Below are 15,809 nucleotides of genomic sequence, written 5' to 3' on the forward strand. Positions count from 1 at the left end.
GATCACTCGATTTCTGAGATGGCTGCCAACTCTTGGTGAAGACGTCTCGCTGGCATGCGGCCTGCACTTGTTCTCTTAGGGACAGAGGAGCTGAAAGGATCGGGAGGCTTTGTTAAGTTTTCTCCTTCCCCTTCAAGCATTTGGACAACAGTTTTCATGGAAGGACGCTCTGCTGGGTTCCACTGAATGCACCACAGCCCCACAATTGCTAGTTTCTTTGCAATTTTAGCATCTTCTTCTCCATCGATATGAAACCGCAGGTCTTCTTCCTTTTCTAAGAGATTATAAATCCATTCCGGGAAGTATATCTGGTCGCCATTTTCTGCTGTATCATCGACGTTCTTCCTTCCTCCAACCATTTCCAACACCAACATCCCAAAGCTGTAAACATCTGATTTATAGGAAACGTTCCCGAAGTTCCTCGATAACACTTCTGGGGCAATGTAGCCAACAGTCCCCCTAGCAGTCGTCATGGATATGGCACTTTTATCCTTGGAACACAGCTTAGCCATCCCAAAATCGGCGATTTTGGGATTGAATTCATTGTCAAGCAGGATATTCTGTGGTTTGATATCAAAATGGAGGATTCTTTGATCACACCCCTGGTGAAGATATTCAATCCCCTTGGCTATGCCTAGAGCAACACGATTCAACCTTTCCCAGCCAAGGAAATGGTTCCTTGAGTCTGCTGAGGATATGAACTTCTGTAATGAATCATTTGGCAAGTACTCGTAAACTAGAGCTCGTCTAAATCCATCAGCACAGAAACCGATCAAGCGAACAACATTGACATGGTGGTTCCTTGCCACTATTTTTTTTTAATTATTTTTTTAATTTAATTTCTTAATATTAAATTTTTTTTGTTTAATTATTAGATTTTTATGACATAATGTTAGATTTGACCGGTTAACCCGATTGATTTAGATTTTTTTTTTCATTACTTTTATTTTTTCGATTTCATCTTTTAATATTGTATGCAGTCCATGATGAAAAAACTAATATTTTTAGTTTTTTTTATATATTTTGTTATGGACTACACAATACAATTCACGGTGACATAACTTTACAGCAAATCCATATCCAAAATTATTGAATTTGGTATTACAATTAGACCCATTTAAATTTGAATTTTTTAAATTTAATATTATTATAAATATTACTTTTAATTTCAGCATTATAGTTAAAGCTAAAACTATTGAATATAATTTTATAAAAAAACCTTATATTTTTAAATTTTAATTTATTAATATTTTTTATATATACAAATTATCCTATTATATCACACGGGTCATTTAACTCGTCTATAAACATGTCATGTTATGCCATCCCATGCCACATACTCATTTAAGGCTTGACACATTGGTCAATTATTTTATATTTCAGTGTTTTGTGACATTAACAATGAAGTCACTGATTGAAACATGGGTCCACACTCTTACTAGTTTCTCTCATGACGAAGACAGTCCCCCGTGCGCACTCAAGTTAATGATGAAGAATTGGAGGGTTTTTGGTTATTACGTGTCAATGAGTTGTTGGTCTCCACAACATTGGAGGTGCCATCATATCTTTTTTTCTTTTTTAATGATTTGAGCGTGATAGCGTGTGTTATTGTTGGATTATCGGTGATTTTTTTTTTAATATTTTTGATATTTAATATTTTAATTTTGTTCTTATTTATATATAAAAATTTTATTTATTTTCAATTCAATTTTTTATATGTTTTTATTTCAGTTTTTATTCTATTAATTTTTTTATTTTCTCATTTGATACTTTTATTTAAAACTTTAACCGCTTTCAATAAAGTTTGTCGGTGGTCAGACACCCTCCGACACAACCTGTGGAAATATATGCTCTTTCTTTTTTGTTCTTTTCCGTGGTCCACTACCTTTAATTTCTTTTCCGTGGAATTTTTAGTTTTTTTAAATAAAAAATTAATAGCATGTAATAAGGTCCATGCCATTTAAATGACATGTACAGCACCTCTAAATAGCTAAACTTAATCTTTCAATATTCTTTAGAAGTGGTATTATATTTTATTTTTATGATGTGGCGTGTGATGATATATAGTTATCAGATTGTTGTTGATTCTTTTTTCTTTTTTTGGTATTTTAGTTTTAATTTTTATTTTTTTGATTTTTGATTTTGTTTTTATTCTTTACATAAAAAATTTATTTTTTTTCAATTTAACCTTTTAATTATAATTTGTTATTTTTTTTCATTTTAAACCTTGTTTTTTTTTTAATTTTTTTATTAAAATGTTTTTTGATTTCAATAAAAAATGTAAGAGGTAAGACACGCTCCGCAACAACCTGTGCTTCAACAACAAAAATATGAGGTCTTTTCTTTTTCTTTTTTGTCATTGGTTCTCGAGCCACGAAACAAATAATCTTTTTCCTTATTGAAGCGTTGGTCCACCACTCTTAAATTTTTTCACCGTCAAGTATCAAGTCATGATGCGGGTAAATTAACCGAACATTCACCTTAATTTAAAAAAAAAAACATCCATCTTAATCTAAAAAAAAAAACTTAATAGAAATAGACCCTTGAGATTGCTATCCTATCCATCAAAATCCTTCAAAATTATGCGTTACATTGATTTTCTTCGCAACTGAAGTAAGTTAGACTGGATTGCCTCCATATGATGAATAAAAAACAAATAAAATCACGGAAACAAACATTCCTAAATACTTGTTTATTTTTATATTTTAAAAGGATTTAATTTTTTTATTTGCTTAAAATTCAAAAACATCAATTACAAGATATTAAATAATAGAAGAAAACATCCAGTTTAACATCATAAAATAATAATAATAAATTAGTTCATTGTATAGAGAATATTAAATTTTTCTCAATAAAAAATTAAATGAAATCAATCATATAAAAGTGAAATAAAACAATAAGTGATGCCTGATCCTTTGATCTCCCAGCAACAATCTTTTAGCAATATTTTGTTGAAAAAGTGTACCTCTAATCTTACAGTTTTTTTTTAGTTTTATTGTCTTGATTTGTATTCTATCATTTGAGTTTTCAGACTTGTAGGTAAACAAAAATGCATCTAGCAACAATTTCTCTAAATTTTTTTTATTAAATCTACGAAGAGAATTTCAATAAGTTAATTATAAATTTATATAAACTTTTATATTAAAACAATCAAATTATATTATAAAATTGATTTTAATATTAATACTATGTTTAACTCAGAATTTGTGATTTAAATGGTTAATTTAACCATCATCTTGGAGAGTTTTTTTATCTTTTTTGATCTGAAAGATATTTATCTTGAAAATTTTATTAGAAAAGAATATCATAAATAAAAAATAAATTTTAAATTGTTTTAAAAATATTTTTAAAACACAAATATATATATATACACACACACACAGAGAGACAGTCCCAGACAGTCAGTATTGTCATTGACATGGTCTTGATGATGACTTACCAAAATAATTTTCAATTGCTCCGTAGAGTGTTCAAGGCACATGCCACTCTCTCCCAGGGAAGCAATGATTTTTAGTCCGAGTTATCATGCGCGTGCTTGAAAGTTTTTTTGTCCCGTAATTGCAGCAAAATTTGCATTTTGCACCTAAAACGATCGATAGCAAAAACAATCTGTAATTTTTCTTGCAAAGATCTGTAAAGTAATTATAACATCTGGGCTTGGATTTAGAACTTCTAAATGAATAATAGAAAAGAAAAGAGAAGAGAAGAAAGAAAGCTAAGCTTTACATTATCAGCACTGGCGTTGTAGACTGTCGTCTGCCCAGGATAAATATCAAATGTTCGAGTTAAGTTTTCTGTCACCCTCCCGAGCACTCCTTACATAAATAGCATTACATAAATAGCATGACGTCATACCTTTACTATTAGGTAAAGGTTCCAATACCAAAATACAAAACAATCCCTAGAAATCATAAAATCCTAATTTCATCCCCGGAATAATAGCAAATGGCTAGAAATCATGAAACATGATCAACTGTGCTCAACAAACTTTCAGGATCTACTTCAATTTTCTTAAGAGAATGGGAAATACTGAACGGGATCCTCGTTAGCTGCGGGCAATCACCCACAGTAATTTCTTCAAGAGAATTGCATAGAAAACTTCCAGAATAAATGCTATTCAAATTCGGTAATTTCTTCAATACCAAAACCCTCAATGTCGTATCAAAACTATCAGAAGGAGAGAGAAGCTCCTTTTCACGTACCAAAACTTCACCACTTCCCATTATCTCCTGCATGTTGTAACAATCTTCAACTACAATCACTTCTAATCGGAGTGCATCCAACAACCAAGGAGGGAGCAGCACCTTCATCCTATGACATTTATGTATCACGATCTCTCTGATATTGTAGAAGACACCAGAACTACCTAGCTGTGAAGGTACTTCAGAAAGGGTTTCTAAGATTATCAAACCATCAAGGTGTAGAATCTCAAACCCTACAAATAAAAAACATGGACATAAGGTTCTCATGTTTTGACAACTCACAAAAACTGCTTTTGTAATGAAGCCCGGGAACAGAAAAGTTGCATTGTCAATCATGAGGTCATAAAACCAAGCCTCTTTAATTAACCCTGACTTCGATCTTGTATAATTTAGAACTTCGAGTGAAGAGAAACAAGGTCGTCCTACAGTAACCTTGCATGCAATTAGTGAACATTTCAATCTACTACGGAAATATCGGAAATCTTCTAGATCACGGAAGTTGCATTCCAAAGTTTCCAACCAATGCAAGCTGGAAACTTCATGTCCGCTAACTGAGAGAACAACTCCAGGTTTCTGATGAAGCTTGAGGAACTCTAAGTGTAAGAGTTTGGGTAAAATACCCGACCGTAAAACACGCACCCCACTTCCATCAAGATTAAGATACCTGAGATCCCGCAGCCTTTCCATTCCCTCGGGCAAATCTTCAAGTCCAGTGTAACTGAGATTCAACTTCTTCAATGCCGTAAGCTCTGCTAATGATGGTACATAACTCAGCTTTGCACACCATCCCAGCAACAATGCAGCGAGACTCGTCAGATGACAAATAGATTCCGGCAACTTCTCTATATCTGTGTCGGAAAGATCAAGAACCTTGAGTTTGATGAGGTGCTGGAAAAAAGAATCCTCGACCAAATTCAATTTGTAGTTTCTGCATAACAATAATGTTGAGAGACGGGGGCACATTGGTGAAAAGCCCGTTGGAATATTCTCGATTCTATTTTCCATGAGTGAAGCTCTTAACAGTTCCTCTCTCCACAATCTTACATCGGGTAATTCTGTTAGTTGTGCACCTGCTTGAACCATAGCCTCCCCACTTTCGTTCAATATTTTCCAAGCCATATCCCAAATCAAATCATGCATCTTGACATATCTGTAATCTTCATCGTCCCTGGAACCTTCTAATAAGCTGGCCTCTTCAAGTTCATCAAGCATGGTATGGCCCCTATCAAATTGTGCATGCCTTCTCACCATTTCTTTGACTATCCCCTCGTCAATCAAATACTCTATCAAGTCCTCTCTCAAGATGATCTTGCCTTTTGGAAATAGTGTGATACGTAAGAAGCACTCTTGAAGTGCTGAATAGTTCAACTGAGCATAGCTAAATTTCAATACTCGAAATACATTGGCTTCCATCTCACCCGGTCCAACTTCTAATCTTCTCAGTTTTAGCAATGCATCTCTCCAACGATATTCACCATCCACTCCCTTCATGCTTCGAGCCATTGTTATGATTCCAAGGGGCAAACCATCACACTCCTTCACAATAGACTCTGCGATCTCAGGATAAAGTACACGCCCTAATCTGTCTTTGAACAGATCCCAAGCCTCATCCTTAAAAAGAGGCTCCAGTTTGATTATCTTTCGGCAATCCATTTTTCGACATGTGTCCAATGATCTAGTTGTAAGAATCAGCTTACACCCATCTGTTTTAAGAGGTATTCCCACTTTATCAAGAGGAAAATGATTCCACAAATTATCAATAATTAAAACACATTGTGTCAAACTCAATGTTGTCCATAGCTCCCCGGCTCTATTCACCAGATCTTTTCCATTCTCAAGATATAAACCAAAAGCTTCGGCAATGAGATCCTGCAATGCGTGAACGCTAAAATCTTGAGGCACAGAAATCCAACAAACACGAGGAAAAATGTCTGGTTTCTCTTGAAGCTGATTGTGGATATGCGTAGCCAAAGCTGTCTTTCCCACCCCCCCCATCCCCCAAATGCCAATGCATGAGACCTCATCATCCAACAACCAAGAGCAGACATCCTTCATGTTTCTTTCCATAGCTTGGCCCACTAGCTTTGTTGTCGGCAATACATATCTTCCAGTCCTACGTTTCTTATGTACAGGCCTTTTAGAAGACGGTTGTCTCTCAACAACAGACTGCATCAATTCCGGACTCGTGGCCAGTCTACCAATTCTTAACTCAAAATCCCTCATTGATGAGGATGAGATGTTATTCAAGTTCATTTCAAATGACTGATGTGCTTGCTCTGTTCTTTGTCTAGTCTCGGGTTCATATGGCATAAGAATGACAGGAGCTCTAGGTTCCTCGACAAGCTCAGTCTCCCCCCCAATCAGAAAACCCTTCTGTCCTCGTTCATCCGAAAGAGGTTGTTCTTCTTGTTCCATTTCTAAGCCCCGCAAAGCAGTTGAAGCTGCCTTAATTGCCTCGCTATTGCTTGAACTTGGCACACTCTTATCTACAGGCATTTTAGAACAGCTTCCTCTCTCGGTACCAGCCCGCATCAATTCCCGACTCTCTATACCACTGCTTAACTCAACATCCCTCGTCAATGAAGATGTGAAGTTATTCATATCCGTTTCAAATGCTTGAACTGCTGGCTCTATTCCCAGTCCAGTCTCAGGTGCATCGGGCATATGCATGCCAAGAGCTGCGTTTTCCTCGGTAAACACAATCTCTCCCCCAATCATCTCATCCATCCATGACAGTCCATCATCCAAAGGAGATTGTCCTTGTTGTTGCATTTCTAAATCTTGCGCAGGATCTGAATCTGCAGTCACTGTTATATTATTGCTTGAACTTGGCATACTCCCATGCATTCTCTTAGGAAGCTTACCAAGCGCTGCTCGTTGAACATCTGGAGCTACTTTTTCACAAATTTTAACACCACCACCTCCAACTCCTGCCAGATGATATTTCATCCTTGTAGTGGAAGTACTTCCAGCCAATGTCTTCTCACAAAAAATGCACTTCAATAAACCACCATCCACTTTCTCAAAATATATCTGAAATGGATCACTTCCTCCAACCATTTTTTCTTCTGTGTCCCTACCTACAGACATAACAAAGAACTTTCAGAATATTGAATTAAAATGGAACTTAAACTAATTGAAAAAAAGAAGCAGCTAAGTTTAACATTAAAAAAAAAAATTGGTTACAGGTGTTTCACTGTCTAAACCAAAGTCAAGTTAAACCACTCCAAAGATCAAAGTGTTCTTTTCTTTTTACTTTCCCAATAATTCTACAACTGGTCATATCAGTAATTTAATAACCAGTATGTTTCCTTTTGCTTAGAAGAATCAAACTACATAAGTTGGAAAAGAAATGGTATGAAAAAAGAGCTAAAATTAATCAAACTTAATTACCTGAACAGCAGAAGCAGCAAGATGTTATACAATGGTTTGATTACCTAGAGAGCGGTATCTTCACAAATGGAGAGGCTTGTGTCTTCGTAGCTGGTAGAAAAAAGAGACAGAGGATGAGAGACAACTAAGAGGGAGACTACCCGTTTGCTTGCTGGTTTTGGATAGTGGTTTCAAAAAAAAAAAAAGTTTATTTCCAGAAAATAAATTATTTATATTACCTATAATATATAGATTTTTATTTTTCTTCCTTTGTGTCCTCCATGAGAGGGAAACAGAGGATTTTTATTTTTATTTATCCAAAAAACACTAAAGTATAAAACAAGAATGATATAGGTAGCCCGTTTAGATTTATTTGTGAAGTACATATGTCCTCCATATTTTATTTTATTTTTGATATAAGATAACTCATTCTTTAAAATTTTAACAATTTTATTTCTATTTTAAATTTTATTTCTATTATTTTTAAATTATTAATGGGTGAGAGTCGAGAAAAAAAGAAGGCTAGAATCCGGTCTAAAGAGAAAAAAATATTATTTTTTCGATTCCAACCACCAAAATGTTAGATTTTTGTTTCAGATGGTTTTATATAACGGAGTGTTTTTTTTATCTTTGAAGTGCCTAAAAAATCAAATATGAGATCATAAAGAAATTAATTTTTGGGTTGATTTTGAGTTTTTAGTTGATTTTTTCATGCTTTTAAAGGTTAATAATTGATTTAAAAATATTATTAGGGTAATTTTTATGTGTTTTAAGTCGAGAATGCATTATGTGGGCCTTTGAGGCATGGCCCAAGCTCTAGGCTTGGCTTGGCCTGACCTTATTTTTTTTTTGTTTTTTTTTTAATTTTTATTTTTTATAATAATAATGCATTATTAAATATGTTATTTAAAAAAAAATTAATCTTCGGTTTATTTTTCAATTAGATTGTGATGGTTTTTTTAAGGTTATAATTTTTCTAGACAAATTGAATAAATCAATTAACAATCCAAAAGATCACTAGATAGCTAGAGGGGTATATTTTTTAAATGGCATGCATGTGAAATAATATAAATTATCAAGAAAGTCAAAAGGTAATATACATATAGTATAAGTGTTGTCTTACACGCATGAGGGAGAATTAACGGTTTGTCACTAACTTGACCCAACTTTATGCTTGTGAATGTACCATCTTATCTTTGTTGATTACCAACTCTTATCAAAATTTAGTATATAAATAAAATTTAAATGTTAAAATGAAGAATAACCTTAAAAAAGAAAGGGTTTAAAACGGGGTTGGGCCCTGCCGACCTAATTTTTTTGGGGCTAAAAATATGTTTGGCAAAACACACTTTTATGCATTTTTCTTTTATTTTTATTCCTTTGTTTTGATATCTAATCAAACAAGCCTGTTTTAAATATTAGAAAATTCTAGAAAAATTTGGGGATCTTCATTGATTTATTTAAGGTTTCCTCACACTTTTTTTTGTTGAATTTGTTGTACATTTGATTTATGAATTTTTAATTGAAAAATATGAACATGATATGCAATATATGTCCACCCTTCCTTTTAAGAAAAAAAATATAGATGAATAAAATAATATAGTTTTCTTAATCCAAATTTTATGGATTTATTCACTGGCGAAGAGGGTAGGAATATCATATTATTTAGGTTACATAATATTTAATAACACCAGAGTTAGAAATATTCATTAACGGTAAAGTTTGGAATATGATAGGAAGACCATAAAAATGGAATAAAGATAAACTCTTAGTAATTTAAGACAAAATCAGCAATGCAATTTGTCTCAAGTAAAACACTTAAGAGATAGTAGTATCTTTCCTTTCACGTAGCCAGTCTCGTACTATAGAATTTATGTTAGCCAGTTAGGGTTATTAGTAACCACATTACTAGGTGATAACTCTTTAAATCAGATATTTCCTTTCTAAAAACCAAGATGTCAGATATTTATTTATTTTTTTAAAAAAAATTTAAAGATTATCATGATATTGGGTGCAATAATACTTATAAATGCCTATCTATTTTATGGTTTGCAACTTTGTATCCTAAATTGCTCCTTATAGGAACATATCATCTATGAATTTCATTCCAATGGACACTTTGGATAATACATTGGCCTTGGTGTTCGCATATTATTATTGGCTTAAGCTACTAGGTCAGATATCTAACTTTTTGAAGAGATGTGTTGTTTGTTAGAGGTTTAAAGCTGTCTTATTGAATGCTAGGCTCTACACTCCATTATTAATTTTTATATGTGTGTTAGTTTTTATTGTAAATTTCATGTGTTTTTCTATTACAAATTTTTATTTAAAGCTGTCTTATTGAATGCTAGGCTCTACACTTCATTATTAATTTTTATATGTGTGTCATTTTTTATTGTAAATTTTATGTGTTTTTCTATTACAAATTTATTTGATAGAGGAGTTCATCAAACATAATCATGTAAATTACTCATATTACGATGTCAGATATCTTGATCTTCGTTTTCTGCTTGGTTTTTTCAATTTCCTTTTTGTTTATTGTTAATGAATATTTTTTCATTACCTTACATAATAATTATTGATTTGTTTAATTAGATGCGTGTATAAGTTTTTTAATTTATATATAGGAGTTTTTTAGCGTAAAAAACACGTTGAATAATTTTGTATATTTATTATTTTATTATTATGTTTTGATGATGTTTAAGATTTGATGTTTATTCTTATGATTTTTTTAATCTTTTATGAAATTTTTATTGTTTTTAGTTTTATCTTTCAATCTAAGTTTATAGTATATTATTTTTTTTCTTTGTTTTTTGATTCTTGTGTTGTTTTTAATGTATAGTGCTTTCGTTCTTATAACCTAGGTCACTGTTTAAAAAGTTAATATTAATTTAATTTTTTATCTTATTTTTTTAAACAATTATTATTTTTGTTTTATTAACAAATAAGATCATTAAAATGTTTTGAAAATATTATGAAGATATAGATCATAATATTACCAAATATTTATATTTTGCATTGAATCATTTTTTTTCTTGATTTTATTTATTGTCAATCATTAAATTAACTAATTTTATTAAATTTATTAGAGCAAATTACCTATATATATTATTTTTTAAAAAATACTGATCTTTTTTTAATATTTTTATGCTAAAAATAATTGGCTCGTGACTTCGCGCGATGACTTGGCACGACCTCCTAACTAGTCTTACCTATAAACATATAATGCTTTGCCATCCCATGTCACATACTCATTTAAAGCTCGACACAATGGTCAATTATTTTATATTTCAGTGTTTTGTGACATAAACAATGAAGTTACTGATTGAAACATTGGTCCACACTCTTGGTTTCTTTCATGGCGAAGACTCCCCCCCGTGCGCACTCAGGTCAATGATGCAGAATTGTAGGGTTCTTGGTTGCTAGGCAAGATTTTTTGGTGGCCATATAATTTTTTCTAGGTTTTTTATTTCATTTTTTATTCTATTAATTTTTTATTTTCTTATTTGATACTTTTATTTAAAATTTTAATCGCTTTCAATAAAGTTTGTCGGAACCAACCCGAGGTTCAACGACAAAAATATGAGCTCTTCTTTTCTGTGGTCCACTACCTTTAATTTCTTTCATAGCAAGACTTTCCTCCGTGCGCCCCCTGGTCAAAGATGAAGAATTGGAGGGTTCTTGGTTATTTCTTCTGGTCGAGAAGTATGTGCCTTGTAACAATCTATCACGGCATGAAAGATGTACGTATTATAGGGTAGAAATGGCAAAGGGAAGAGATGAAAGAAGAAGGATGAATGCCAACCTATTCATCTCGTTGTTGATCAACAAGGAAGGAACTTCATAGAAATGAACCCTTGAGATTACTATCCTATCCATCAAAGTCCTTCTATCCTCCCTGCAATTCCTTCCAAATTATGTGCTACATTGATTTTCTTCGCATTTGAAGTAAGTTAGACTGGATTGCCTAAATATGATGAATAAAGGGTTGGATTTGCAAAGATATTTACGCAGTTTAATTTGTTGATTTGATACATCTCAAACTGTGAATTGGCACTGCATTAGTAACTAAGAACTTAGAAGGTGAATTGACAGAAAAGAAGAAGAAGAAGAAGAAGAAGAAGAAGAAGCTAGTACTAAACCAATAAGTTTACACATAATCCATGAACCTAACTGGTCACAACAATTTCCTTCATTATTGCTCACTAATATGTTATTACTGAAAAGTGTAAATTTCTGATCACTCGATTTCTGAGATGGCTGCCAACTCTTGGTGAAGACGTCTCGCTGGCATGCGGCCTGCACTTGTTCTCTTAGGGACAGAGGAGCTGAAAGGATCGGGAGGCTTTGTTAAGTTTTCTCCTTCCCCTTCAAGCATTTGGACAACAGTTTTCATGGAAGGACGCTCTGCTGGGTTCCACTGAATGCACCACAGCCCCACAATTGCTAGTTTCTTTGCAATTTTAGCATCTTCTTCTCCATCGATATGAAACCGCAGGTCTTCTTCCTTTTCTAAGAGATTATAAATCCATTCCGGGAAGTATATCTGGTCGCCATTTTCTGCTGTATCATCGACGTTCTTCCTTCCTCCAACCATTTCCAACACCAACATCCCAAAGCTGTAAACATCTGATTTATAGGAAACATTCCCGAAGTTCCTCGAGAACACTTCTGGGGCAATGTAGCCAACAGTCCCCCTAGCAGTCGTCATGGATATGGCACTTTTATCCTTGGAACACAGCTTAGCCATCCCAAAATCGGCGATTTTGGGATTGAATTCATTGTCAAGCAGGATATTCTGTGGTTTGATATCAAAATGGAGGATTCTTTGATCACACCCCTGGTGAAGATATTCAATCCCCTTGGCTATGCCTAGAGCAACACGATTCAACCTTTCCCAGCCAAGGAAATGGTTCCTTGAGTCTGCTGAGGATATGAACTTCTGTAAAGAATCATTAGGCAAGTACTCATAAACTAGAGCTCGTCTAAATCCATCAGCACAGAAACCGATCAAGCGAACAACATTAACATGGTGGATACTTGCCATTGTTCCCACTTCATTGATGAATTCCTCCCCTTTTCCTATGGAATTACTGAGGAGCTTCACAGCTACAGTTATTTCATTGGTTAGCTTTCCTTTGAACACGGTTCCATAAGCTCCTTGGCCCAATTCATCACTGAATTGATTTGTGATCCTCTTGAGATCAGCATAGGAGTACCTCGTGGGATTCAGTGATCTGTAATTATCCAAAAACATTTCAACCCTGGCTTGATATTCTCTTTGTGTTTTATCGTTGCTACAGGTGCGGTAGAGTGCAGTAATCGCTATTGCAAAAAGGAAGAATCCTAAAATCACACCTGCATATCAACATTCTGAGTCAGGAAACTCTTTTTTTTTTTTGGGAAGTAATGTATTGAACCAAGTGTAAAATTGAGATGGAGATTTGAGCAGACTACAAACCAGTAATCAGTAGCTTTCGCCGCACATCTGTAAAGGATTGAACACTTTTTAGCTTCTCCCTTTTAGGCAATTGGTAAAATCATGAAAGCAACAAAAACGAAAAGAGTTTCTAGTGGTTTTTTATCTACATATTCAAATGCCAATTCTTAATTTGAAAAAAGGAAGAAAGATAGAAATGCATACCTTTAGTGTGCGGAAGACTGCTGTAGCATTCAGTTTCAGAAGATCCACAAGTTGGATTGGACCAAGACATAGTAAGAACATAATTTTCTTCCTGCATCATACTATATGGAATTCCATATATGTTGTACATCTTGGTACAAGATAACAAATCAAAGTTACTGATGGAAATACTTGATTCAACGGCGTAAACTTCATGCTTGTAAGTCCTCAGACATGGAATTTTACCGATGTACAGAGACCTTTTCTCACTAGAAAGTGAACAATTGAACAAGGTATAATCATACGGCTAATCGTTCTTAATTTGGAAGTGAGAAGCCCCTAAACTGAAGTTTAAACGACGTTGCCTTAGAAAGCAACCTTGAGGATCCCTTGCATAAATAAGTCGATGTATATAGTCAATTCTTTCGATATGGAGACTCAATCCAGTTGGCAGCTTAAGCACTGTGTTGTTGTCCTTCGAGCAGGATAGATCAAAACCACAGTGGCAAATCAGAGTCACTGATGGAAATACTTGGTTCAACGGCGTAAACTTCATGCTTATAAGTACTCAGACATGGAATTTCATGGATGTACAGAGACCTTTTCTCACTAGAAAGTGAACAATTGAACAAGGTCCAATCACCCGGCCAATCGTTCTTAATATTTTGGAAGTGAGAAGCCCCTAAACTGAAGTTTAAACGTTGCCTTAGAAAGCAACCTTGAGGATCCCTTGCATAAATAAGTCGATGTATATAGTCAATTCTTTCGATATGGAGACTCAATCCAGTTGGCAGCTTAAGCACTGTGCTGTTGTCCTCTGAGCAGGATAGATCAAACCCATGATATCCACAGTGGTCTGGTTGTTTGTCCTTGATCCGGAAAGGAAATCGGATGTCAGGGCCACGGTTTCCACATGATCCTGTGCAGTTCAAGCTTGCTCCATGGCCTGCAAGGAAGACAATGAAAAAGAAGAACAAACACGTAACCATTTCTGATGAATAATTCTTCATCTCCACACTCCCTTTGATATTGCTCCACTCACAAACATGTGGGATCTACTTATTCCGTTTTATTTAGATGTGAGCGAGCAAGCATTGCACTAAATACACGATAATAATTAGGGGTGAGCATCATTTCAAGCGGTTTGGTTGTTTGGATAAAAAAAATTATTCAATTTTAAAAGTGCTTTTAAAAATAATTTTTTTAAAAAATTGGGAGTTACCTTCATCGTCTGGCTATAAAATGATGACGATTACACTTGAATATATGTTATTATATAGTAATTAATATTACTAGTGACATTTCAAACACATGCCGGGAAACATCTATTGTTCCTTAATAATGGCAGGTCCAAGAGTAGAAGACCTGGACAGGGCTCGGGAGAAAAAGGTTAGCTCCGAATATAACTTAAAATCCATGTGAGATGCCAAGAAAAATATCTCTAAAAAACAAAATCATGTTAGTTAGATTGTTTAAAGTGAGCATCATTTCAAGCGGTTTGGTTGTTCGGATAAAAAAAAAATTATTCAATTTTAAAAGTACTTTTAAAAATAATTTTTTAAAAAAATTGGGAGTTACCTTCATCAAATGAATTTATTTTATATTGCTATTTCTTATATAAAATCAAACACATTTATGATTTTTTTTTTTTTATTTGAAGACATTAAATAAACACAACCTATATATAATAAAGGCCAAAACCGTTCAATTAAAAAAAAAAGAGGGAAAAACACTCCAAGCAAGCACCGATTATGCGTTTTTATGTCTAAATGATTCGGAAAATCATTTAAATCAAGAACTACCCAATTTTTGCGTGTTCATGATCAAGAATTAAAACAGCAAGAAAAAGAGTACCATACCAGACTATTTTTCAGAGCCATATGTGGGCATTAATTGATAAACAATTCATCAATTCATATATAACGTTTGGAAGATGTTCTTTGACCTCACATGAAAAATCTTATATTATGGTTGGGTTGCTTTTTAAAATGAATTTTATTTTTAATATATTTTTAATATATTTTAATATCAATATATCAAAATAATATAAAAATTGAATGCTCATCCCCAATTATTTTTTTATTCTAACATAATTTAAAAGCACTTTTAAAATGGAGCGCTCACCCCCAATTAGCAGAAAACTAGACTCCATCAAGTGAATCTTAATTAAAGCTAGTTTATTACTCATAGTATTTTTAAACTCATCAAATTAATGAAATTATATCAGTTGGACTCTTATTTCTTAATTTTCCGTTAACCCCCAATTATTTCTTAATTACACGAGATTGTAGCTCGCCTGTGCGGAACTTCAAATGGGGACCAATTCATTTTATTTTTCAATTGTTGTCTTGCTCGAGATACAATGAATCGAGGTTACACGAGATTGTAGCTCAATCAGTATTTAAGTCCAGTTTGTCTACGCGGAGTTGACTTGGCTAAAAGCACGAATTAATCCATTTTTTTAAAAAAAATTGTATCATTTAAAAAAATATTGGCAGATCATTTTGTGGGTGTGATGGGAGAGTTAATAATTAGCTTGTTCGTCCATGTTTCCCGAAGCCAAACCACGTTCCAAACAAGACTAGTAGCCTTCGGCCTCTAGCCCCGAGGAC

General features: G+C 33.6%; 3 protein-coding genes across 5 annotated transcripts in view; all 3 read right to left on the bottom strand.

The window, feature by feature from the left end:
• Positions 1–2: 2 nt before the first annotated feature.
• Positions 3–1,078, bottom strand: LOC105134441 (glycerophosphodiester phosphodiesterase protein kinase domain-containing GDPDL2-like). Its single transcript, XM_011038848.1, has 2 exons — positions 1,068–1,078; positions 3–747 (listed from the first exon to the last, which is right to left on the bottom strand). Exons 1-2 carry the CDS (start codon positions 1,076–1,078, stop codon positions 3–5), a joined length of 756 nt encoding a protein of 251 aa, XP_011037150.1.
• A 2,754-nt stretch (positions 1,079–3,832) lies between these two features.
• The window catches only part of LOC105134363 (uncharacterized), a 62,755-nt gene continuing 50,778 nt past the window's right edge, over positions 3,833–15,809 (bottom strand). The window contains exon 3 of the mRNA XM_011038748.1: positions 3,833–6,187. Within this exon, the coding sequence (XP_011037050.1) occupies positions 3,957–6,187 (2,231 nt within the window). The 3' untranslated portion in view covers positions 3,833–3,956. The remainder of the gene's footprint in view (positions 6,188–15,809) is intronic.
• Positions 11,749–13,412, bottom strand: LOC105134362 (probable receptor-like protein kinase At5g39020). 3 transcript variants are annotated; one of them, XM_011038747.1, is made up of 3 exons: positions 13,219–13,412; positions 13,036–13,062; positions 11,749–12,932 (listed from the first exon to the last, which is right to left on the bottom strand). In XM_011038747.1, the coding sequence occupies exons 1-3, from the start codon at positions 13,346–13,348 to the stop codon at positions 11,815–11,817; spliced, it is 1,275 nt and encodes a 424-aa protein (XP_011037049.1). In that variant the 5' UTR covers positions 13,349–13,412; the 3' UTR covers positions 11,749–11,814. The 3 variants fall into 3 exon arrangements, with proteins under 3 accessions (XP_011037049.1, XP_011037048.1, XP_011037047.1); XM_011038746.1 differs by having other exon boundaries at positions 13,036–13,064; positions 13,215–13,412; XM_011038745.1 differs by having other exon boundaries at positions 13,036–13,063; positions 13,202–13,412.

The sequence above is a fragment of the Populus euphratica genome, unplaced genomic scaffold (genome assembly GCF_000495115.2).
Source record: "Populus euphratica unplaced genomic scaffold, PopEup_1.0 scaffold67.1, whole genome shotgun sequence".
Taxonomy (NCBI): Eukaryota; Viridiplantae; Streptophyta; class Magnoliopsida; order Malpighiales; family Salicaceae; genus Populus; species Populus euphratica.

What these genes read in the sequence shown, in the direction of transcription:
- LOC105134362 (XM_011038745.1), bottom strand. Translation starts at nt 13,348, where the DNA reads ATGTACAACATATATGGAATTCCATATAGTATGATGCAGGAAGAAAAT. An exon ending in AAGGTATGCATTTCTATCTT is followed by an intron (nt 13,064 to 13,201) that starts TCTTCCTTTTTT and finishes CAATCCTTTACA; the next exon opens with GATGTGCGGCGAAAGCTACT. An exon ending in GCGAAAGCTACTGATTACTG is followed by an intron (nt 12,933 to 13,035) that starts GTTTGTAGTCTG and finishes GTTGATATGCAG; the next exon opens with GTGTGATTTTAGGATTCTTC.